General features: G+C 48.1%; 1 protein-coding gene across 8 annotated transcripts in view; it reads right to left on the bottom strand.

Annotated features, from left to right (window-relative positions):
* Nucleotides 1-24163, bottom strand: part of RBBP5 (RB binding protein 5, histone lysine methyltransferase complex subunit) — a 570252-nt gene that overhangs the window by 287761 nt on the left and 258328 nt on the right. For 5 of the 8 annotated variants that reach the window (XM_069238534.1, XM_069238530.1, XM_069238526.1 and 2 more), the window contains exons 11-12: nucleotides 14947-15016; nucleotides 12755-12987 (exon numbers count right to left, since the gene is read on the bottom strand). In XM_069238534.1, the coding sequence (XP_069094635.1) occupies nucleotides 12755-12987; nucleotides 14947-15016 (303 nt within the window). The remainder of the gene's footprint in view (nucleotides 1-12754; nucleotides 12988-14946; nucleotides 15017-24163) is intronic. The other 3 variants (XM_069238527.1, XM_069238533.1, XM_069238529.1) reach the window with 1 other exon arrangement.

Below are 24163 nucleotides of genomic sequence, written 5' to 3' on the forward strand. Positions count from 1 at the left end.
CGTCTCATGCCACGAACAGATGTACACTGGGTAAGTGACATTTTCCGTTCGATGGCATGTGTAGCTGCAGATACACATGCTTTGCATAGACTAGTAAGCAGTTATCTCCCCAAAAGCGAAGGTTCAGCCTGTAGGAGTTGAAGTTGTTTGAAACAAAGTTCTTAGTACTGCCTGGCCTACTGTGGCTTGTTGTGCTGTTAACACATCCACGCAATAGTGCTTGGTAAATGTATGAGGCGTAGACCATGTGGCTGCCTTACATATCTCAGTCATTGGAATGTTTCCTAAAAAGGCCATGGTAGCACCCTTCTTTCTAGTTGAGTGTGCCTTTGGTGTAATAGGCAGCTGTCTCTTTGCTTTGAGATAACAGGTTTGAATGCATTTAACTATCCATCTAGCAATGCCTTGTTTGGAAATTGGATTTCCTGAATGAGGTTTTTGGAAAGCTACAAATAATTGTTTTGTTTTCCGAATTTGTTTGGTTCTGTCAATGTAGTACATTAACGCTCTTTTGATGTCTAACGTATGTAGTGCTCTCTCAGCTACAGAATCTGGTTGTGGGAAGAACACTGGTAGTTCTACTGTTTGATTCAAGTGGAACGGTGATATGACTTTTGGTAAGAATTTTGGATTTGTTCGAAGAAATACTTTATGCTTGTGTATTTGAATAAATGGTTCTTGTATGGTAAATGCTTGGATTTCACTTACTCTTCTTAGAGATGTGATAGCAATTAGAAATGCAACTTTCCAAGTTAAATATTGCATTTCACATGAGTGCATGGGCTCAAAAGGTGGCCCCATGAGTCGTGTTAAGACAATGTTGAGGTTCCATGAAGGGACTGGTGGTGTTCTTGGTGGTATAATTCTTTTTAGGCCTTCCATAAATGCTTTAATGACTGGTATCCTAAACAATGAAGTTGAGTGGGTAATTTGCAGGTAAGCTGAAATTGCGGTAAGATATATCTTAATGGATGAAAAAGCTATTTTTGACTTTTGCAAATGTAGCAAGTAGCTTACGATGTCTTTAGCAGATGCATGTAAAGGTTGAATGTGATTATTATGGCAATAATAAACAAACCTTTTCCACTTATTTGCATAGCAATGTCTAGTGGTTGGTTTCCTAGCTTGTTTTATGACTTCCATACATTCTTGTGTAAGGTCTAAGTGTCCGAACTCTAAGACCTCAGGAGCCAAATTGCTAGATTCAGCGATGCTGGATTGGGGTGTCTGATTTGTTGATTGTGTTGAGTTAATAGATCTGGTCTGTTTGGTAGTTTGACATGAGGTACTACTGAGAGGTCTAGTAGTGTTGTGTACCAAGGTTGTCTTGCCCAAGTTGGTGCTATGAGTATGAGTTTGAGTTTGTTTTGACTCAACTTGTTTACTAGATATGGAAGGAGTGGGAGAGGGGGAAAAGCGTATGCAAATATCCCTGACCAACTCATCCATAATGCATTGCCCAGAGACTGATCTTGTGGGTACCTGGATGCGAAGCTTTGGCATTTTGCGTTTTCTTTTGTTGCAAATAGGTCTATTTGTGGTGTCCCCCAATTTTGGAAGTATGTCTGTAGTACTTGGGGGTGAATCTCCCATTCGTGGATTTGTTAGTGATCCCGAGAGAGATTGTCTGCTAATTGATTCTGAATTCCTAGAATAAACTGTGCTAATAGGCGAATGTGGTTGTGTATCGCCCAATGCCATATTTTCTGTGTCAGGAGACACAACTGTGTTGAGTGTGTCCCTCCCTGTTTGTTTAGGTAATACATCGTTGTCATGTTGTCTGTTTCGACAAGAATGTGTTTGTGGCTTATTATTGGTTGAAAAGCTTTTAACGCTAGAAATACTGCCAATAGTTCTAGGTGATTTATGTGAAACTGTTTTTGCTGAGTGTTCCATTGTCCCTGAATGCTGTGTTGATTGAGGTGTGCTCCCCACCCTATCATGGAGGCATCTGTAGTTATTACGAATTGAGGCACTGGGTCTTGAAAAGGCCGCCCTTGGTTTAAATTTATATTGTTCCACCATTGAAGCGAGGTGTATGTTTGGCGGTCTATCAACACCAGATCTATAAGTTGATCCTGTGCCTGTGACCATTGTCATGCTAGGCACTGTTGTAAGGGCCGCATGTGCAATCTTGCGTTTGGGACAATGGCTATGCATGAGGAAATCATGCCTAGTAGTTTCATGACTATTTTGACTTGTATCCTTTGGTTTGGATATATGACCTGTATTACATTGTGAAATGCTTTGCACTCTTTGTGGACTTGGCGTGGCAATCGCTCTTGCTGTGTCGATTGTTGCCCCTAAGTATTGCTGTGTTTGACACGGCTGAAGGTGTGACTTTGTGTAGTTGATTGAGAAACCTAGTTTTTGTAGGGTTTCTATGACGTACTTTGTGTGTTGTGAACACCGTTCTAGTGTGTTGGTTTTGATTAACCAATCGTCTAGGTACGGGAACACATATATTTGCTGCCTTCTGATATGCGCAGCTACTACTGCCAGGCATTTTGTAAAGACTCTTGGCGCAGTAGTTATTCTGAATGGCAACACTTTGAATTGGTAGTGTACCATTTGGAATACAAATCTTAGGTACTTTCTGTGTGAAGGATGTATTGGTATATGGAAATATGCATCCTTTAGGTCTAGTGTTGTCATGTAGTCTTGTTGTTTGAGCAGTGGGATTACGTCTTGTAATCTCACCATGTGAAAGTGGTCTGATTTGATGTAGGTATTTAATGTTCTTAGATCTAATATAGGTCTTAGTGTTTTGTCCTTTTTGGGTATGAGAAAGTACAGAGAGTAAACTCCTGTTCCTTTCTGTTGTATTGGTACTAATTATATTGCTCCTTTCTGTAGCAATGCCTGGACCTCTAGTCCTAGAAGATCCATGTGTTGTTTTGACATATTGTGTGTTTTCGGTGGGACGTTTGGAGGGAATTTGAGAAATTCTATGCAATAACCATGCTGGATAATTCCCAGTACCCAAGTGTCTGTTGTTATCTCCTCCCAATGTTTGTAAAAATTGCTTAGTCTCCCCCCCACAGGTGTTATGTGTTGGGGATGTGTGACTTGGAAGCCACTGCTTGTTTTGAGGAGTTTTGGGGCTTTGGAACTTACCTCTATTCTTTTGGAATTGTCCCCCTCTATATTGCCCCCGAAAACTTCCCCGCTGATATTGGCTTTGATAAGTGGGCCTTGCTTGTGAGGTTGTGGCTTCTGTAGGTTGACCTCGAAACCCCCCCTTAAATTGTGTCTTGCGAAATGTGCCTCTGCTCTGTGGGGAGTAGAGTGCGCCCATGGCTTTTGCCGTATCAGTGTCTTTTTTAAGTTTCTCAATAGCAGTGTCCACCTCCGGGCCAAACAACTGCTGTTCATTAAAAGGCATATTCAGCACGGCTTGTTGTATTTCCGGCTTGAATACTGACGTACGCAACCATGCGTGTCTCCTTATTGTTACTGCAGTATTTACTGTCCTTGCAGCTGTATCTGCTGCATCCATTGCTGACCGTATCTGATTATTTGAGATACTTTGTACTTCCTCCACCACTTGTTGTGCCCTTTTCTGGAACTCTTTGGGTAAGTGTTCTATGAAATGCTGCATTTCGTCCCAATGAGCTCTATTGTATCTTGCCAGAAGTGCTTGTGGGTTGGCAACGCGCCATTGGTTTGCTGCTTGTGCTGCAACCCTTTTCCCCGCAGCGGTGAATTTGCGACTCTCCTTGTCTGGAGGTGGAGCGTCTCCCGAGGTGTGAGAGTTTGCTATCTTGCGAGCTGCCCCAACAACCACAGAATCTGGTGTTAATTGCTGCGTAATATAAACAGGGTCTGTTGGCGGTGGCTTGTACTTTTTCTCCACCCTTGGAGTTATTGCCCTGCCTTTCACAGGATCCTGAAATACTTGTTTGGAGTGTTTTAGCATTCCAGGGAGCATAGGTAAGCTTTGGTATTGGCTATGAGTGGAGGATAGTGTATTAAACAAAAAGTCATCCTCAATCGGTTCTGCATGCAAGGTGACGTTATGAAAAGCAGCTGCTCTTGAGACCACCTGCGTGTAGGATGTACTGTCTTCAGGTGGCGACGGTCTCGCAGGGTAACAGTCTGGGCTGTTATCTGATACCGGAGCATCATAAAGGTCCCATGCGTCGGGATCATCTTGACTCATTGCAGTATGAGTCGGGGATTGCATCAGTGGTGGAGTGGCTACCGTGATGTGTGCATTGATGGTGGTGGAGATGGTGGCAGAGTTGTTTGTCTTGCCACCTTTGCCTGTGGCTGCTTGTCCTTTTCTTGAAAGGCAAGTCTTCTTTTCATTTTGATTGGGGGAAGAGTGCTTATCTTCCCTGTGTCCTTTTGAATGAGGAGCCTCCTTTGAGTGTAGTCTGGCTCCATTGATTCAAGTTCTTGTCCAAACTTATGTCCTTGCATTTGGGAGGACAACCCCTGTTCCTCTGTGTAGGAACCTGTTTTCGGTTCCGAGGCTGGATGTTTCGGAATCGAAACCCTTTTGGTCGTCTTTTTGGGTTTCGACGAAACCTTCTTTATTTTCGGTGTCGTGGTATCTCGGTGCCGAACTTGCTCTGAGCCGCTGTCTCGGGCCCGAGATTGCTGTGTGCCGGTATCTCGACCGGAGTCGGATGACTTCGACACAAGCGTGCCCTTTATCGGTGCCGATGATCGGTCACCTATTTTTCGGGTTAAGCCATGGCCTGTTGGCGGTGGCGTCCCCTGGGCTTTTGTGGTCTTCTCGTGAGTTTTATGTTTCGACGTCTTACTCACGGTTTTCGGCGTTTCTTTGGGATCAAGCTCGTCTGAGTCCGACTCCTGAATGGAGAAGGTTTCTTCTTCCTCCTCGAAACGCCCTTGTCCGGTCGGCGCCGACGCCATCTGCAGTCTTCTCGCTCTTCGGTCTCTTAATGTCTTCCTCGACCGAAACGCTCGACAGGCTTCACAAGTATCTTCCTTGTGCTCTGGAGACAAACACAAGTTACAGACCAGATGCTGATCTGTATACGGATACTTGTTGTGACATTTTGGGCAGAAGCGGAATGGGGTCCGTTCCATCAGCCTTGAAGAGACACGTGGCCGGGCTGACCAGGCCCCGACGGGGGATCGAAAAAACCCCGAAGGGCCACCGGAGCTCTTCAAAAGTCGGTGTCGATCTGTTGTAACTAACCCGATACCGAACGCAAACAATACCGACGATTTTTCCGAGATTCTAACTAACTTTCCGACCCGAAACACGGAGCGAAAAGGAACACGTCCGAACCCGATGGCGGAAAAAAAACAATCTAAGATGGAGTCTACGCCCATGCGCAATGGAGCCGAAATGGGAGGAGTCCCTCGATCTCGTGACTCGAAAAGACTTCTTCGAAGAAAACAACTTGTAACACTCCGAGCCCAACACTAGATGGCGGGATGTGCAGAGCATGTGTATCTGCAGCTACACATGCCATCGAACATATATATATATATATATATATACATATATATATATATATATATATATATATATATATATATAAATACATACATACACATTACATATTCATATGGAAGCATAATAGAAAACATGGTTATTTGCACTTCAAACCATTTGTCTATAACTAAGGAAAGGTCTCACCTTAATGAAAGAGATGGCGTAGAACAGCTTGTCCTACTAGAGAGTCGGTTCTTTGTGATGACTCCAAACAATAGTGCTGCGTAAAGGAGTGCATAGTTTTCCATGTCACAGCCTGGCATATTTTATCAAGGGCAATACCTTGAAACAAAGCAGCCGATGTGGAGACTGCTCTTATGGAGTGGGCTCTCGGGCACCTAGTCAACGGTCTTCCTGCCTTGGTGCGACAAAACTGGATTGTCGAAGAAATCCATCGGGCTATAGTGGCCTTGGTTACTCCTGTTCCCTGTCGTCCAAGAGAATAAGATACTAGGAGTTGGTCTGATTTTCTGATGTGTTTGGTACTTTGAAGATAAAATTTTAGGCATCGTTTGATGTCCAAAGAGTGTAGAGTTTTCTCTGCGATCGTAGTAGGGTTTGGAAAAAAGGTTCGTAGAATAACTGGTTCATTGAGGTGGAACGAAGATGGAATCTTGGGGATGTATTTGGGATTGGTTCGGAGCATAACGAAGTCTTCAGAGAAAACTAAAAAAGGGTTCTTTAGTAGTGATCGCCTGTATATCACTGACTCTCCTGGTAGAGGTGAGAGCGAGCAAGGTTGACACTTTCCAAGTGATGTACTTGAGCTCCGCCCTATGAATGGGCTCAAAAGGAGCTTTCATGAGTTGGGAAAGGACAATATTAAGATGCCACTCTGGTGGAGGTAATCGCACCGGAAGAAAAGTGCGGAAAAGCCCTTTCATAAACTGTTTGATGACTCTGGATGAGCCGATAGATGGCCTGTCAGCCGATCGCCTGTAAGAGGCTATAGCTGCTAGGTGAATCTTGACTGATGCATGGGAAAGACCAGCTTTGGAGAGAGAGAGCAGGTAAGAAAGAATTTGCTCAGGGTTAATTTGAAATGGGTGAAAATTGTTCTGAGAGCACCAAACACAGAATCTCTTCCACTTGAGTTTGTATGTCTTGTTCGTGCTCTCTGCTCGTGCCTTAGTTAATATAAGTCTACATTCTTGATCAATGTTCATATCGTGAAACTCTCTGTACTCAGGAGCCAAGCATGCAATTGTAGCGAAGTTGGGTCGGGATGTAGGATGAGACCCTGATTCTTCGTTAGAAGATTGTGGTTACAAGGCAGGCGGACTGGATTGGCTACTGACCGGAGTAGGAGCTCTGTGTACCAGTACTGCCTGGGCCACTTGGGGGCTATGAGAATAATCCTGCAGCATTCGGCCTTCATTTTCCTGAGGAGCCTGGGAATCAGTGGAATGGGGGGAAAAGCGTATGCAAAGATCCCGGACATCTCATCAAAAGAGCATTTCCTCACGACCCTGGGAGTGGATATCGACTGGCGTAAAACTGGCATTTGGCGTTCAGATTGGTGGCAAACAAGTCTAGGATCGGCCGACCCCATTGTTGGAAGATGCCCTCGAGTATGGTCTGGTTGAGTTCCCACTCGTGGGAGTTGTCGTCCGTCCTGCTGAGACAGTCCGCTAGAGCGTTGTTGACCCCAGCCAGGTGCTCCGCCCTGAGGCAGATGTTGTTCAGTGTGAGCCAGTTCCAAAGAGACTGAGCTTCTCTTGAGAGGGATAGGGATCTTGTTCCTCCCTGCTTATTGATGTAAAACATACTTGTTGTGTTGTCCGTTCTGACTAACACTGATGATCCTGCGATGCATGGCAGAAAAGCTTTGAGCGTGAGATGAATCACCTTCAGCTCTAACAGGTTTATGTGCATCTCTTTTTGGAGCTTGGACCATCTGCCTTGAATGCGCATGTCCTGTAAGTGGCCTCCCCATCCTTCCAAGGAGGCGTCCGTGGTGATGACAAAGTCTGTTATTGGTGCTAGAAAAGTAAGACCTTGGGAGAGGTGGTTGGTGTGAGACCACCATTCTAACGCCTGCCGAATTTTTGGTGTGATAGTTATCAAGTCGTCAAAGGATCCTTGCGACTGGGTCCATTGAAGTTGCAGTTCTTCTTGCAGCGGCCTCATTTTAAGTCTTGCTAGCTGTACTAGGACTATGGCTGAGGAAATCATGCCCAGGAGCGATCTGAACAGTCGTACTGAAACAAACTTTTTTGCGGAGATTGTGACAGCTAAGTGGGTCAGCTTCTGCTGCCTTGCTAGGGTGAGATATGCCTTGTTTTGGATAGTGTCTAATTCTGCTCCTAGGAAAACTCTCCTGCATGCGGGAAGCACGACTGACTTCTGTAGGTTCACGGAGCTTTTATGAGCCAGTCGTCCAGGTATGGGAACACCTGGAAACCCTTGCTTCTGAGGAAGGCTGCGACCGGGGCAAGGCATTTCGTGAAGATTCTTGGAGCTGATCTGAGACCAAATGGTAGGACTCTGAACTGATAATGGGCACCGGCTACTGTAAAGCAGAGATATTTGCAATGTTTTCGGTGTATTGGTATGTGGAAGTAGGCGTCCTGGAGATCTAGAGTTGTCATAAAATCTCCAGGATTCAGGAGGTGCAAGATATCTGACAGTGTGATCATCCGGAAAGATTGTTTCCGAAGGAACGTGTTGAGTTTCCGGAGGTCTAGTATAGGACGCCACTCTCCTGACTTCTTTCTTATGAGGATCAACCGGGAGTAGAATCCGAGACCCCGTTGTTGCACAGGAACTGCCTTTATAGCTACTTTGGCAAGAAGGCTGAATACTTCCGCTTGAAGCAGACAAAGATGGAGCGATCTGTCTGATGTTGGTGGATGAAGCTGTGGCTTTTGTGTGAATTGCAGGGTATGACCTCTTGTCACTATATCCAGCACCCATCTGTCTGATGTTATTTTTTTCCACTCTTGGATGAAGTTGGAAATATTTGCTCCTATTTGCTGATGTCGTGGGCATTGGGGGAGCACAGCCGGTGCCTGTAGAAGATCATTGTTTTCTGGGTTGATCTCTGGATTGCGAACCCTGTCTTCGTTTACCTCCTTGTCTGGTATAGGAAGCAGTCGATGATTGCCTGTACTGTTGGTGGTATGAAGGCCTGTACTGGGATTGCTGGTATTGCCTGTGGAAGGAACCTCGAAATGAGGTGAAACCTCTTCCTCTAGCCCCCGAAAGGGCTGTTTCTGATACTGCAGGGTACCCAGGGACTTGGCAGTGTCCGTGTCACTCTTGATGGCTTGAAGCGCATCATCTACATGTTTGCCAAATAGAGATTCACCATCGTAGGGCATGTCTAGGATTTGGGACTGCACTTCTGGCCTAAAAGATGTGGCCTTGAGCCAACCTTGCCGTCGTAAGACCGCGGCACCCGCTAGTTGACGAAAACCAGTAGAGGCTATGTCAAGCGCGCAGGTCGATAATTTCTTCCGACGTACGCTCACCCTCTTGGAGGATCTTCCGTGCCTCTGCTTGTTTACTTTCAGGGATGAGGTCCAGGAAAGGTTGCATGTCGGACCACATTTGGCGGTCATATCGACCTAGAATTGCCAAAGAATTTGCTGCCCTGACAGTGATTGCTGACATGGAGGAGAATCTTTTGCCTATATTGTCCAATCTCCGTCCTTCCTTGTCTGGAGGAGTAGAGATAGGCATCAATGGGTTTTTGGAGCACCTTTGAGCAGCCTGTGAGATCACTGAGTCAGGCTTTGGGTGGCCAGTAAGGCATGCCGGAGAATCTTGGGTTGCCTTGTATTTCTTGTCCAGTTTTTGCGGAACTGGAGGAACCGTAGCCGGGTTTCACATAATCTTCGCTCCATATGAAATCAATAAATCGGAATGGACCGTACCGACTTCCGTGATTGCTCCTTAAAATCAGGTAGGAAACATTCCGACTGGGAGACTGATGTTGGAAGCGTACCGCAGCTCTGTCCATAAGATTATGGAAACCACCTATGTCCTCGGGTGGAGAATCAGAGGGGCGGGGAGGTGGTGGAGAAGGAGTGGGGGCCAAGTAATCATCCCATTCCTCAGTAGGATGTTGTGGAGTGGAAATTTCTCCTTCCTCTTCCCCTGGAGTGGAACCTTCATCTCTAGGGGGTGCAGCTAACACTGAGTGGGATGTCAATCTTGGAGTAGCTGGAGGAGGAGGGACACTGACTGGTGTCACCGGAGAAACTGGCGCTGGTGGTTGATTTTCCGCTGCCAGTGGGAACCTTCTCCTATAATCCTGTAGCATAGATTGTAAATCCTGGATTAAGGAGGAAGGCATCTGTACAGAATCTCTGTGTTGAGGCTCTCGTGGTTGGTAATATTGTTCCTGATGAGAGTAGTATGGTTGGTATTGGTCATACTCATCCTCGTCATCCTCATCTTGGTACTTGACATGGAGCTGCGAGGGGCTGTGTGCATCTCCGAATGGATCTTCGTCAGATTCCTCCCAGTCAAGAAGATGACTGGGTACTAAAGTCGACACTTTGTTTGGAGATGTGTCTATTGGATAAATGTCCGGTGTGGGTAGTGATGTGATCCTGACCATGGCTCGGAGATCTGGAGACCTGGAAGAGGCAGGAGTGGCCTCTATCTGTCTAATAGGCACCAGTGCTGTTGATGGAGTAAAAGTTGATGTAGCCGTGGACGGTACAGATTTTTCCATGGTCTCGTCGACGGTGGTCTCGTTGACGGTGGTGGTCTCGTCGACGGTGGTCTCGCCAACGATGGTCTCGTTGACGGTAGCGTCGTTGACGGTAGTGTCTTCGTCGAGGATGACTTCTTTGACGGCGCCTCCATCGATGGCGAAACCGCCGATGACAATGGCGTCGTTGACGTTATAGTCGACGGGGCAGTCGTCAGAAGTGTTGTAAACGATGATGTTTTTGTCGTCGATGGGGTTTTGAAAGAGGGGATAGGATCCCTTACCGTCGATGTTAAAGTAGTCGACGGTGACGACGGTCTCGTCGACGATGTAGTGGAGACCGTAGTTGTTGGTACCGTCGTCGTCACGGTGGTCGACGGTGCTGTCGTCGATCTGATTTTTAGAGTCACTTTTCCAGAAGTGGAAGGCTCTGAAGAAGGAAAGACACGGTAGGACTCCTTCTTCTGAAGAGGAGAGGAAGGCTCAGAGGAGACTGAAGTCTGTAAGCCCTTCCCATGATGTGATTTCTGCCTCTTCCTGGATTTTTCTGTGTGGCCCAGGTTTTCAGATCTGGACCTTTTGTGTGGCCTCTCTGACCCACTCTCCTCACCTGAAGTACAGGATTTGGCCTGTAACCATGTCAGGAGCCTGCCCTCACGGTCTCTGAGGGTCTTTGTGGAGAAGGTGCGACATATCTTGCAGTCCTTAACCTGGTGTTGTGGGTAGAGACAATACAAACAGTCTTTATGTGGGTCATCCACATGGAGCCTTTTCTTTCCACAGGTCTTGCAAGGGCGGAAAAGGCCTTTTCTAGAAGAATCCGACATATTTTCAACTCTTTTGAGAGAAAAAGTTCTGAAGTAGAAGAAAAACTGAGCAGAGCTCAGGGAGACTCCCTTCACACGACATGCGGTAGAAAATCTGAGGAAGGGAGCTTCTCTGGAGAAGATTCTAGATGGTGATGGTGCCTGATTGGACAGCAGGCAGGTTTGGGTCCTTTCACAAAAGGACATGGATAGGCTATGTGAGCAATTGCTGGCTCCATTATAGCCTATGGCAAAACAAAATTATTTGTTAATTATTGCTATTTATGTACCGTGGGACTCCCACTTCGACGACGGGGATGATTCAAGCATCTGAATTTAGGAAAGATCCAATACTGGATAACACAAACATACAACCATTTTTTTTTCTTTTAATGGGACAAATTTAAAGTGCAGACAAAACAGTATGCAAAAATGTAAGATGCTCATAATAAGGAACATTACCCTTCACTTTACATTTCTCTCATGTAAAAAAAAGTATTGCATTTTCAGTTGTATATATGGCACAGTGTATAGTGGCCACTGTGAGTAAGATGACTGCTATTTGTAAATGTCACACTTCAAAATGAGAGAAAATTCAAACAAAGAGTTCACTTAATGATTAAGTGAGCTCTTTATTTTATTTTTCTTCTATTTAAAAAGCATGCACAAACATTTTTGTTCTCACCCTCCAATATAAAAAATTGACAAGGACTGTTATTTAAGAATTAAATAACACAGTGCTTCACCTCTATGCCCCGCCCTGGGTCAAAAAGCTGAAAGCACTGCTCATTATCAGGCCCTGCTATCTTTAGGTTGAAGATAATGTCAAATAAACACAGACTTCCATTAACTTTAAAAGGAAAAATGTAACAGTTACTTATTGATCTGGTGCTTCTTTAAAAATGAACTCAAGGCTAGGAACTACTCTGAAGGTGTTTGTGAGCTACTGGTAGCTCGTGATCGTCCAGTTGGAGACACCTTGTCTAAATTCATCCCCAACAATTGGTATAATGGAGCTCTAAAGATTATAAATCCCAGCAATTCATTAAAAAATGCTCAGTGACCACCAAATTAATTTTAGACTGTACCCTGTCCTAATTGCTCCATACAAAATTCACCATGTTCCGGACTTCAAAAGCCACACTTGTTGAGGTAGTGACGGTCTTTAATCAAGGAAAAGAGCAACTCATATGGCTTATCAATATGCATGGTTCTGAACTCGACAGTGGAAAAAACAATATAAATATAGTCTATAGTATGGAGGGGAGAGGTGTTGCAGACTTCTGATGACATTATGATCAAGCCCAAAAAAATGTGGACATGTAAACAAGATATTTTTCCAAATCCAACTATTAGATGAACGGTGACGCATAGCATGTGACTAGAATAGTTTCACAAATACAACTATTACATCATAGGCTACAGCAGGGCAAGCTTCTCACATACATTCAGAGGTAGCAGTCAGAAGCAGGTGAAGCTTTCTTCACATAAAATGAACCAGGTGAACACAGACAGCAGCAACAAAGACTTCAGATCCACAAAATAGGTACAGCACAAGTGGGAGCCGCAAAAAACAATAATTACAACATGAACAACAGCAGTGTACACTATGCTTTCACACAGAAAAGAGGTACAAACGAGTCAGCAGTAAGGCAAGTTCTGAATGTGTTCACAGTACAGAACTCGTTACATAAGTGCATGCTTCCCTTATGCACAACAATGTTCACTCTGCAGCAATTTAGCAATACAAAGCAACAGCTGTTAAGCCTACATGGCAAAGCAAATCTTAGGGAAGTGTAAGGCACTTACCATCATTAGGCACTCCATCTAGCTCAATAGTAGTGGTCTTCGGCTTCTTTTTGGGCAGCTCCGAACCATCAACTGAGACTGGCCTCTTCTTATCAGGGGCCACTTCCTCCTCTCCGACAGGCACCTGACCAGCCTCGGGCAGTGGCCCATAGGGGTTCTCCTCCGGATCCTCTACCTCAGGTGCGATAGGTAGGTAGAGCAAGGACCTTAGGTCCTCCAGCTCCTCGTCACTGCAATATACGCAAAAATAAATGGGTAAAGTCCTCGCTTCACATTAGTCAACTAAAAGTCAAAAGTCTTGCAGGCAATCTATGAATCTTGTCAGAGGACCCATCATATGTAAATTTCAGAAAACATACTGCAGAACCCCATGCAAGGGTCAGGCAGAGAAGAACAGTTTTTCTAAGCCATGAAGAGTATTTCTGTGCCAATAGCCAGTTATAAGGGCTGTTTCATGGTGCATGGGTAAATGGCCCAATAGACCATTTTAGCGAAGAGGGTACGAGTCAAAAAGTAGTTCTCCTTAAACAAGTGTGTCTTGAAGGAGGAAATTGAAAAAACTGTCTTCTCTAAGCTCTCAGGAATTCTACAGCCAGGCCTCTGAAATAAGCCTACTGCTGATCTGATGTCCAAGAAGCAATTTTAATAACATGAAGCTAGAGCAACAGCAGACCTTTCTACTCAACTGCTTTCTGAGCAACTACAAGGACCTTTACATGAATCCTCATTTGAACAGATAGTTACCATGGGCAAACCAAACTTTTAAGAGATCTGATTTCTGGATCTTCACATACTAATCACCCTAAAAGATATGTTCTGCACCTGGTTACTATGGAAGGGTGTAGGTGTTTTGCAGGTGTTTTGCATTACTGGGAGTCACGTATACCAAGATCTGAGTCATTACCAAGAGACCGTTGTGGTTTTAGGCACTGCATGCGACTACCAAGAACTGGATGAGCAAAGAGGGACTCCCAATGGACAGATAAGCTGGGTAAAATTAATAATAGGATGGACAAGTGTGCTTCTAGCAGATAGACACAGTAAACAAATGCGGGCTGGTTCTCATAGCTTGGCATGGTTAGCAAAGGGAAAGTGCGTTTCTCAAGGCTGGATAAGGTTACCAAGGGCTGGATATATTTCCCTGATCTGGATAGGATTACTAATGGGCAGGTGTGTAATAGAGGCTAGGAAGTGATACTGAGAGGCAGCTTCCTAAGGCCAGACAGGCAGACGAAGGCCTGGGTGCGATTCTTAGAGCAATGCATGGTTACCAAGACCCAGATGTGGATTTCAGAGAAAGGAAACCATGGTTACATGTGGCAGGGTCTTCTACGAGCTGTGTAGGTGGATGAGCTGAGAGAGGAGCTTGGCTACCAAGCAATTGGTTTGTTTTGGGGCCTGGAAATAGCCACCATGGGAAGGTTCTGGGTCTAGAAGCTCCACCAATTTTCTATATAATCAGTGCGGTTCTTAGAACCTGCTAGAACTATCAAAGGGCAGGTAAGCAGCTCAGAATCTGTAAGGTTAACAGGGGATGAGACTGCTCCTCCTAGCTGGATAGGTTTACTAAGTTAGGGTGTACTTCTAAGGCTGGGGAGTTTCAAATGGTTACTGCGGTCCGGGTACCTATGTGGGAAGATGTGCTCCTCAGAGCTTGGAAAGGTGACCATGGACCAGTGAGCTTCTCAGAGCTGGGAAGAAACACCATGGAGTTAACTTGCTTCTCAAAGCTTAAAAAGGTTCCCATGGCGTGAATGTGCTTTTGAGAATGGGTCAGATATCACGGTTTCGGGATGCTTCTCAGAGCTAATTTTAAAAAGGGATAAACCTACTGTGGGTAAAGTTGAAATGTTATTTGAGCTTTTTCTTGCTAGAAAGGACTACAATTCTCTGGGTGTACTTCTTGGAGCAAAGAAGAGCTACGGTAGACAAGTCTGCTTCTCAGGGCTGGGAAGGATTACCATGGAGCAGGTGTGCTTCTCAAAGGTGGTGCGGACTGCCATGGTGTAAGTGTGCTTCTCAAAGATGGGAAAGACTAAAATGGGTCAGGTGTGCTTCTCAAAAGGTGGGCAGGGGTGCACCTACTTACTTTGTGGGAGGTGTGTTTCTCAGAGCTGGGAAGTATTACAGATCTACAGGTGAACTGAGTTTAAGTTGAATATGTTTCTTAACAAAAGTCTTATCTCTTTCACCTGCTGCAAAAAGCAGCAATTGGATCCACACTGGTAACATCCACCTCTTCATCCTCAGCTGCGTCTCCACCTAAAGATAAAACAAATAAATTAATTCTACCCAGTCTACAGGAAATGCATGGGTATGTACCAGGGTGCTGTACATTTTACTTATTTAGGGTTTTAATATAGCATGGACTAGACCCCCGAAATGGTATCAGGGCACTTTACAAAGTGCAAAGTTTACATAACAGAATTGTGTTGTATACACAAAAGTATATGCTGCAGCAATGTGTACAGTATACATTGGAGTGGCTGGAGGTGTGAATCATAACTGATTACAGATTAAGATATCAAAAATAGAGGCAAATTAATTCTATATGTAAAGTGTGGGTAAATAAGAAGGGTAGTGTACAATTCGGAGCAGGATACAGAGAAATGGTTTTGGATGAGGGATTGCGAAACTGGCAAGTGTCAGTCAGTGGTGAGGCAAGTCCGTTCTATGGGCAAAGAAACACAGCAGCAGAATCGGATTACATTCTTATCTACACTCATGCACATGTTGGGTAATAATTAATAGCATGTACCAATGTTTCCTAGCTTGGATTTACCATGAGAATAAGCTAACAGGAGAAGTTAACAGGGCTGTTGAGGAGGAATTGTTGGAAGAGTAGAGTTTTCATCTCTGTTTTGAATAATTCAAGAGAAGTATTGGATCTGAGTGATGGGGAAACGTTGTTGTAGGAAGTTGGCCCCCCTTATGTGGTAAGTGAATACCGTATAAAGAGTCCAGGGGTTACCCCGTGAGTGGACAGGACTTGCTATGCAATCCCAAAGTGCTCTATTTTAGGGGTAGTGTGGTCGAGCAGCCTTAAGCTTAACAGAGGAGTACAAGATAACTACAAATATGCACAATAGTCAATAAATGGCACACGCGACTCAAGGAGAGGCACACCAATTTATAAAAATATCAAGTATCTTTATATATGTTTAGGCATCAGTGAAAAATTGTTCATGTAAGTATGTTTTTAAATATGAATTATTTTCACTTTAAAAAGTGGACACTGCAATTTCTGAGTTTTGCAATGTTATCCTATGAGAAGAAAAACAAGTTCTGCAAACAGGTAAAGTACAGCGACTAACAAGACCAATCTCGGGGGCGTGGCTTCGGGCGTCAAGATGGCGGTCACACTCTGAGAGTGGTCTGGACCCCTCCGTCATCCGCCCGTAGTTAGAGTGGCCTGACCGAGCCGGAGACGTCGTTTTAATAGTCCTTGTGACCCGTGGGCCCCTGGGAGGCTCCGGAGAGGAGCACCTGGCGAAAGCGGCCCCCGTTGTCGAGCCGCGCCCGTCCTGTCCCCGAAAACAAAATGGCGGCCGGGACTGACTTCTGCGGCTGAGCTGGGACCGGACCGGCGATCCCCCCGGACGCGGCCGCGCTGGAACAGAGGTGTGACGGGGTAAGAAGGGGTCCCTGGATGGGGTGGAGGCTGCGACCCTAACGCGGCTCCCGCGGCATGTGGAGGCGGCGCTGCTGCGTACGGAGGAAGAGGGCGCCGTGTGGATGAGGCTGCGGCCGTGCGCCAACTTGGGGGCATCGGCGGAGGGAGCTGAGCGGCTGCGCTGTACCCGGAACCCCGCTGGCCGGAGCTGGAGTGGTGGAGGGGCGGTTGCAGAGAGGGTCTCCCTGGTGCCCTGAGTGTCGACGGAGGCATGCCGGGGGTCCATGGAGTGCGGCGGAGACACCGAGGCAGGATGAGGCTGTTCTAAAGTTACCGACACGCCCGAAAACTCAGCACCGCGATCCGAACTAACAGAAGGGCAATGGCCCTGAGTGACCACGTGGTGTCACTGGAGCAGCGTAATTAACACCGGGGCCGGCCGAGGCTTTACTGAAGGTACCGGCTCGAAGTGAAAACGGGGTGGGGGAGGGGAAAGGAGTCAGGGAAGAAAGATGCCCTACCCCCCCCTTAGCACTTAATACCCAATGGCAATTGGCAACTGGGCCAAGATGAAACTGGACTCATCGTGGAGTCATCAGATCTCAAAGGTGAAGAAGATCACAGTTTGGGCCTGAAGGCCTCTCCCCACGCACTCGTAAGTGCAGTAACAGCAAACGTGCAAGGGATCTAGACTTGATTTGGAAAACTACCCGACTCCTGTCTCCAATGCCGTGATGGGGAGAGACAAGGCGAACAAGCAACCCCCATCTTCCCAGCAAAAGATTGACCAGTTCACGACGCCGGCGGGCCAGCGAGGAGAGGGAGACACAGCTAGCGGAGGCCCCGCACCAGACGGAGTGAGTGCCATCCTTCAAGCCATTCAATCATCACAGTCTGCTGTGGAGACTAAGATCGGGGAAGTACGAGAAGACGTGGGTCTGGTTTGGCAAGACCTCAGAAACGCAGTGAGCCGGATCACCGAGGTTGAAACTAGAGTCTCCCAGACTGAAAACTAACTAGCTGACCTTAGAAGTAAAGTGGCCCAGCTGCAGACTCGAACCGGCGAGCTGCACCGTCGTGCGGAAGATGCAGAAAACCGGTCAAGACGCAACAACCTGCGTTTCATCGGATTTCCGGAGGGCATAGAGGATGGTGGGGCATCTGAGTTCCTAGAAAAGTGGATTAAAGCATGGATGCCGGACCAGTCCCTTTCGCCCTGGTTTGCGATTGAAAGAGCCCACAGGGCACTGGCCCCGCGCCCCCCACCGGGCGGCCCAAAACGACCAATGATTGCGCGCTTCTTTAACTTTAAGGATAGGGACAATATCCTTAAAGAGGCTAGGAGGTCGGAAGATCTTCAATGGGAGAACCATAAAATCTTAATTTTCCCAGACTACACCCGTGAGGTCCAGATCCGCCGCCGGTCGTATGAACACGTTAAACAGAAGCTTAGAGCGATGCAACTTTCATACATGCTCCTCTTCCCCGCGCGGCTCAAAGTCCTCTTGGCCGGGCGAACACACTTTTTTGAAACACCTGAAGAGGCTTGGGACTGGCTGACGGAGGAGGGCATCGGAGCCCGGAGGGGGCCCCTGGAGCACACGGAGGGGGCCCCTCGGGTTGGACCCCCCACCCCGGGAGGCCCCCGGAGGAGCACCAGATCCCGGAGAGGGAGACCAAAAGACACAAACAATTTGGACAACAATGAGGAAATCCGAGATTCTGGCTCGCAAACAGAGAAGAAATCCACGGACCCTTCTGGGCCTCAGATCTCAAGCCAAACGGCGGATGATAACGGCCTGAGCCAGTCCCCGGTCCTTGGTTAATATGACGCATTTGACACCCGCTGATGGGAGTCCAAAATGACTTGAGATGTCCGTCTCACCTATGCAGACCTTACAAGGGTCACTACAGAAGGCGTCATGCCTTTCTACTATAGGATACCCGAGACTTGGCAGGTCACCACTAATTGTAATTGATCCGATTATATGGAGGGGTCCACCACTCCACCCCAAGGACAGTCCTGCTGGCTGTCTGGTTTTGGTTGGGTATTTGGGCGACAGATGCTTCTGGGGTGGGAGTATGGGGAGGAGGGCGGTTGGGGGGAGGGGTTTTTGAAGTTAGCCTAGATAGGAAGAAGTTGGTTAGCTTCCTTATTGTATCACTGTTTTGTTTGAAATGGTCGTCCCTGGGTCCACAGCCTGACACTCAGCCCTATGCAACACCTATACAATTCACGCCTGGCACTCATTAACTCAGGTTCTTTCCTGGAATGTAAATGGTCTGTTGGATAAGATTAAGAGGTCAGCAGTATTTAACACCCTCCGCAGATACTCCCCCTTAGTGGTCCTTCTGTAGGAAACCCACCTACTTGGGACTAGGTGGCCCATACTAATACGGGGAGGGTATGACAGAGTATACCACGCGGGCTTCTCCAGGGGCTCCAGAGGGGTAGCCATTTTACTTCACCGCTCTCTGCCTGTGGTGATCACAGCCACACAGGCCGACCCACAGGGCAGATTTGTAGTGGCTACGGGGACTCTTCACGGAACTCCGATAAATTTTATATCTGCGTATGCCCCCCCGACGAGACTCGATGCCTTCTTGCACTCGCTTCGCCGAGTGGTTGTGGGATTGCCCCAGGGGACTACCCTGCTGGGGGGGGGGGGCTTCAACGCGGTTCTCGATCCGGATTTGGATGTATCCGGCAAGATTACGGCCAGTAGATTAGCCAGGGCTTCGGCTCTTACTAGTTGGACCGAGAGCCTTGGCCTCTGCGAGGTATGGAGAACCTGGCACCCTAGGGATCGCCGGTACACCCACACGTCGGCCGCCCACCGGACGCAATCCAGAATCGATCTGGTATTCATGTCTGCTCTGGACCTCTCGAGTGTCACAGGGGCAGAGATACTCCCCCGGGGAGTCTCGGACCACGCACCAGTGCGGGTCCGACTGGGTGGAGCGGATCCCTCTAGACGCCCGGTATGGCGCCTAAACGCATGGTATTTACAAGACAAAGACTATACCCAAGAGATCAGAAAGCAACTAACTCAATACTTCGATCTGAATCTGGGGTCGGTCCGCTCCCCGGGAACATTATGGGCCGCCTGTAAGGCTACCCTCAGAGGGCATGCCAAGTACCATCTCCGTACCCGCGAGCGGGACAGGAACTCCCAGATCTCTGACCTGGAGGCCAGGGCCCTGAGACTGGAACGCCAACAAACGACTTCTTCGTCTGCCGCTGCCCTGAGACAGCTGACTATGGTTAGAGAAGAAATTAAACACATAATGCTAGATTCGCCCGGGTGCATCTGGAGAGCTTCGATGGCCCGTATATATTGCTGGGGGGACAAAAATGGGAAGCTCCTACATTGGCTGGCCGCGCGTCCTCTGGCCAGCAGGGTTATACCTGAGATTTTGGAGCCCTCGGGCGCCCTCTCTAGGACACCAGCTGAAATCGCACAAAGTTTTGCGTCCTACTATGCCCACCTCTATGCAATGCACCCCCGCCCGCCATTGAGAAAGAGACTCCCCTCCTGAATGAGATCACTCTCCCTAGGATCTCCTTGGAGACAAGAGACAGGCTGGATGAAACTATTAGCCTTGCAGAGATCACCAGTGCAATTTCCAGCCTGGCATCGGGCAAGACCCCCGGCCCCGACGGACTCCCGGCAGAGCTATATAGCAAATGCAGTGATATACTGGGTCCCCACTTACTCAACATGTATGGGGAAGCCGAGAAACTAGGCCGATTTCCCACCGAGATTGACCAGGCGACAATAGTAGTGATCCCCAAAACTCAGCCCCCATCGAGACATTGTTCGGCATACCGACCCATCTCACTTCTAAACATTGAGATCAAAGTGCTTTCCTCGACACTGGCCTCTAGACTGAAAGAGATAATGCCTACACTAGTGCACCCTGACCAGTGTGGCTTTATGCCCACTCGTAGCACCAGGCACTGCATTAGGCGGTTGCACCTGGCTCTGGCACATCGCAATACTCTGTCGCACGCACACTTGGCATTACTCCTGCTGGACTTTGAAAAAGCCTTTGACACAGTGGATTGGTCCTACCTTGAACTGGTCTTGCAGAAAAATGGACTCGGTCCCAGATTCCGAGGCCTGGTGAGACTCCTGTACTCCAAACCGACAGCTCGAGTCCGGGTGAATGGAGTGGTCTCTGACCCATTTCCTATTGGCCGCGGAACCCGGCAGGGTTGCCCGCTATCCCCGTTGCTCTTCGCATTAATGATAGAGCCTCTTGCGATACTGCTGCGAGGAGATCCCCTGATCGAGGGCTGGTCCTGGCCTGCCTGTGCAGAAGACCGTGTGGCGCTATACGCGGATGATGTCCTCCTATATCTATCCAACCCGGCTAAAAGTGGCCCCCGCGTGCTAGAGATCCTGGGCCTCTTCGCGGAAGCCTCGGGGCTGATCCTGAACCCCGCCAAGTCCCTACTGGTCCCCCTACACCGCTCCGGGGATTGTGTGGACTGGCAGCGAAATATTCCAGTACGAAGAAATAGCTTCAAATACCTGGGAATATATATTTCACTTCTCCCTGAGTTGACATGGGAACTTAACATTACACCGTTAACCAGAAAAATCAGAAGTGATCTCCTACACTGGAGGACACTCCCCCTTAACCTGCTCGGTAGAATCGCGCTCTACAAGATGATGATCCTTCCTAGGCTCCTCTACCTCCTGCAAAATTTTCCCCATCCCATCCCTAGGAAATGGTTTGGGGAAATGGACTCATTGGTGCGCCAATTTATATGGAGCGGAGCCCGCCCACGGTTAGCGCTCAAAACCTGCCAGAGGGATGTATATGATGGAGGTTTGGGCATGTCCAATATCCACTCCTACCACCTTGCGACACAAGTACTTGTGATTAATGACTGGATGGGGGGTGGGTGGACAGACCCGGCGTGCCGACTGGAGCTCCAAACGGTGGGTTACCCACGGATTTTGGACACCCTCTATGGAGGTCCGATCTCTCGAGACGTCCCAGATGTGACCAGGGTGGTTCTACAGGGATGGCGGACGGCTCAAAAGTCGACGGGGTGGTGGGGACGACTTACCCAACAGACCCCACTGTGGCATGGGAGGCAATTGGTGGAGGTGGCGGGCCTGGAGGGGTTTCGGAACTGGGACAACATAGGCATCTCCACACTAGGCGATGTCTGGAACGGGTCACACATACGGTCCTTTGAAGATCTCCAGAAAAACTTTTCATTAAACAAGACACAGTTCCACAGATACCTCCAGCTCCGACATGCCTTATCAGTACACATCCAAGAGGGAGAAAACATACCTGAATGCAGCCTCATGGAGGCCAAGGCATTGATGGGGAGCCTAGGTAGGGGAGGTGTTTCCCAGATATATCGCACCCTGGTCTCCGGCACCTCGGGCTCCCTGGGGGTACTTCGCCAGAGATGGGAGGGGTGGGTGGGCCCCATGGAAGAGATGGAATGGGGTGAGGCGCTAATGGCCACGCGGACCCTGGCGATCGCCACCAGTTTCAGACTGATACAAACTTACTTTTTGCACACAGCATACCTCACACCCGACATACTACACAGAGCGGGCCTCCACCCCAACGCGGAGTGCCCCCGCTGCAGAAACCTTACAGCTGACTTCTTCCACATGGTGTGGACCTGCCCGGCCATGGTAGCCTATTGGGGAGCGGTCCTGGGGGAGATTTCTGAGGTGTTGCAGGAGAATATAGAGAGAGAGCCTCTACCCCTCCTCCTTGGGATCATGGGTGACATCGAGCTACGGAGACCAGATCGAATTTTCCTTGGGGTGGCGTGCTTAGTGGCTAAGAGGGATATAGTGGCAAACTGGAAGGCCAAGAATGCCCCATCAATGGCTAAATGGAGACAGGGAGTGGATTGGTGTGCGCAGAGTGAAAAACTTGTATATGAGGCTAGAGGATGTCCGAATAAATATAATAGGATATGGGGGAAATGGGAGGCTGCACTAGGCTCTTGAATACTATGTTATCTCTATTATTAGTGCTATCTGGGATCACAGGTTCGACCAATGTTGGATGCCCGTTGGCATCGTGTTATTATGTTTGTATCATGGTTTTTCTTTCTTTTGCAAAAATCAATAAAAATTCTTTATAAAAACAAAAACAAGACCAATCTCCTGGGGTTAAGGTGAGCTGTGGTAAGGTCCAAGGCAGCACCCACAGTACACCCTCAGTGGCATAGAGAAGCCAGGTGCAGAGTACAGAACAGCATTGGGTGCCCAAGGCGTTCTTATGGAAATGGGTCACTGCGTAAAGAGGCTGCAGGCTCTGGTCAGGCAGCCAATCAGGCTGAACCAACAGCAGGGCTCAGGCCTAACAATGCTCAGGCACAGGAAGGCACCTTTGGTCCTCTTCTCCACAGCTCAAGGGCAACGGGTGCAGAGGTGTCCTTAGGTGTCAGGTTCTTCTTTACCGGAGCAGTCGCAGTGGAGGTGGGCTGCATGCAGAGGCTGCAGGCGTCATCGGGGAGTCCGGGAGGGTTGAAGCCACAATGGACTCGGACTCTGGTGGGCTGGGGGACTTTGTTGGAACTGGCGGTCCACCTCATCTCAGGTCGGAGACGGCAGGTGAAGTGGTGACTTCAGGTGTCGGGTTTTGGTGGTTCCGAGGCTTCCAGGTATGCTGGAGAACAGGTCTGCTGTTCATGGGAACTCGCGAGTCTCTATTGAAGGCAGGCAGTCCTCCCAGGTGTCTGGAGTCACAGCTGCAGGACATGTCGACTTTAGTGCAGACTTCTGATGAGGGATGCAGACAGGCCGGTGGGGTTCGTACCAGGTCAGCTGCTACTTTTCTCCTCTTCTGCTTTCGCGACTCTCTGTGTCCTTGGTCTTCTTAGCTCACCAGGATTTGCTTCTCTGGTGTCAGGGGCTCCCCCTAAACACCGAATCTAGGGGTGTTAGGGGTGTGTAGGGTAGTAACCAATGGGCTACTGACCCTTGGGATCATTACGCCCCAAATATGACCTCCTCCTGTGGGAAGTGGCCATAATCTCGTCCCAGAATTCCTAAGTATGCCATCACAAAGATGGCTACTTCTGAAAAATCGTGTCCATCTCACAGTAGCTCACCTGAGGGGTGGTACAAGCTGGGAATGGCACGCCTACCTGACCAGCTGATTTTCCCGCCTGTCCAGGTGCAAATGGGCTCTGGACTTCTCTGGCTTCCACTCCTGAGATAGAAGCCAGATTCACATTTCAAAGGCTGCAGCCCTTTGGAGCTTGCGGCCTTACAAAGGCTAATCAGCAGGTCTTCCTGTGGGAGGGGGTGTTACACCATCTTCCTGCACAGGCCTTTGTTCTGGGCCTCCTGAGAGGAGAAGGCTCTCACCCTAGGAGGCCAGAACCATGTCTTGGGTGGCAGAAACTGGTCAGCAAGCACATCAGAGGCTGGTAGGTTTTCAGGGGCACCTCTAAGGTGCCCTCTGTGTGCATGTATTGGTAAATCCAACACTGACATCAGTGTGGGTTCACCAATACAAGATGTCTGATACCAAACATCCCTATCTTCAGTGAAGCCATCACGTATCTGGGGAACGTGTATTGACCACTGTCCAGCACATGCATTTAAAATGGCTTCCCTGGTCACTTACTATGTCTGAGAAGCAAATAAGACATAAAAAGGGAATATCTGCTTGTGCAGATATACCCTCACATGTAACATAATGCACCCTGCCTTAGGGCTGTAAGGCCTGCTAGAAGGGTAACTTACATATATTGCATGGAGTGTTAGGGGACATGGCACACAGGCTGTGTGCCAGGT

Source organism: Pleurodeles waltl, chromosome 6, assembly GCF_031143425.1.
Source record: "Pleurodeles waltl isolate 20211129_DDA chromosome 6, aPleWal1.hap1.20221129, whole genome shotgun sequence".
NCBI classification, from domain to species: domain Eukaryota; kingdom Metazoa; phylum Chordata; class Amphibia; order Caudata; family Salamandridae; genus Pleurodeles; species Pleurodeles waltl.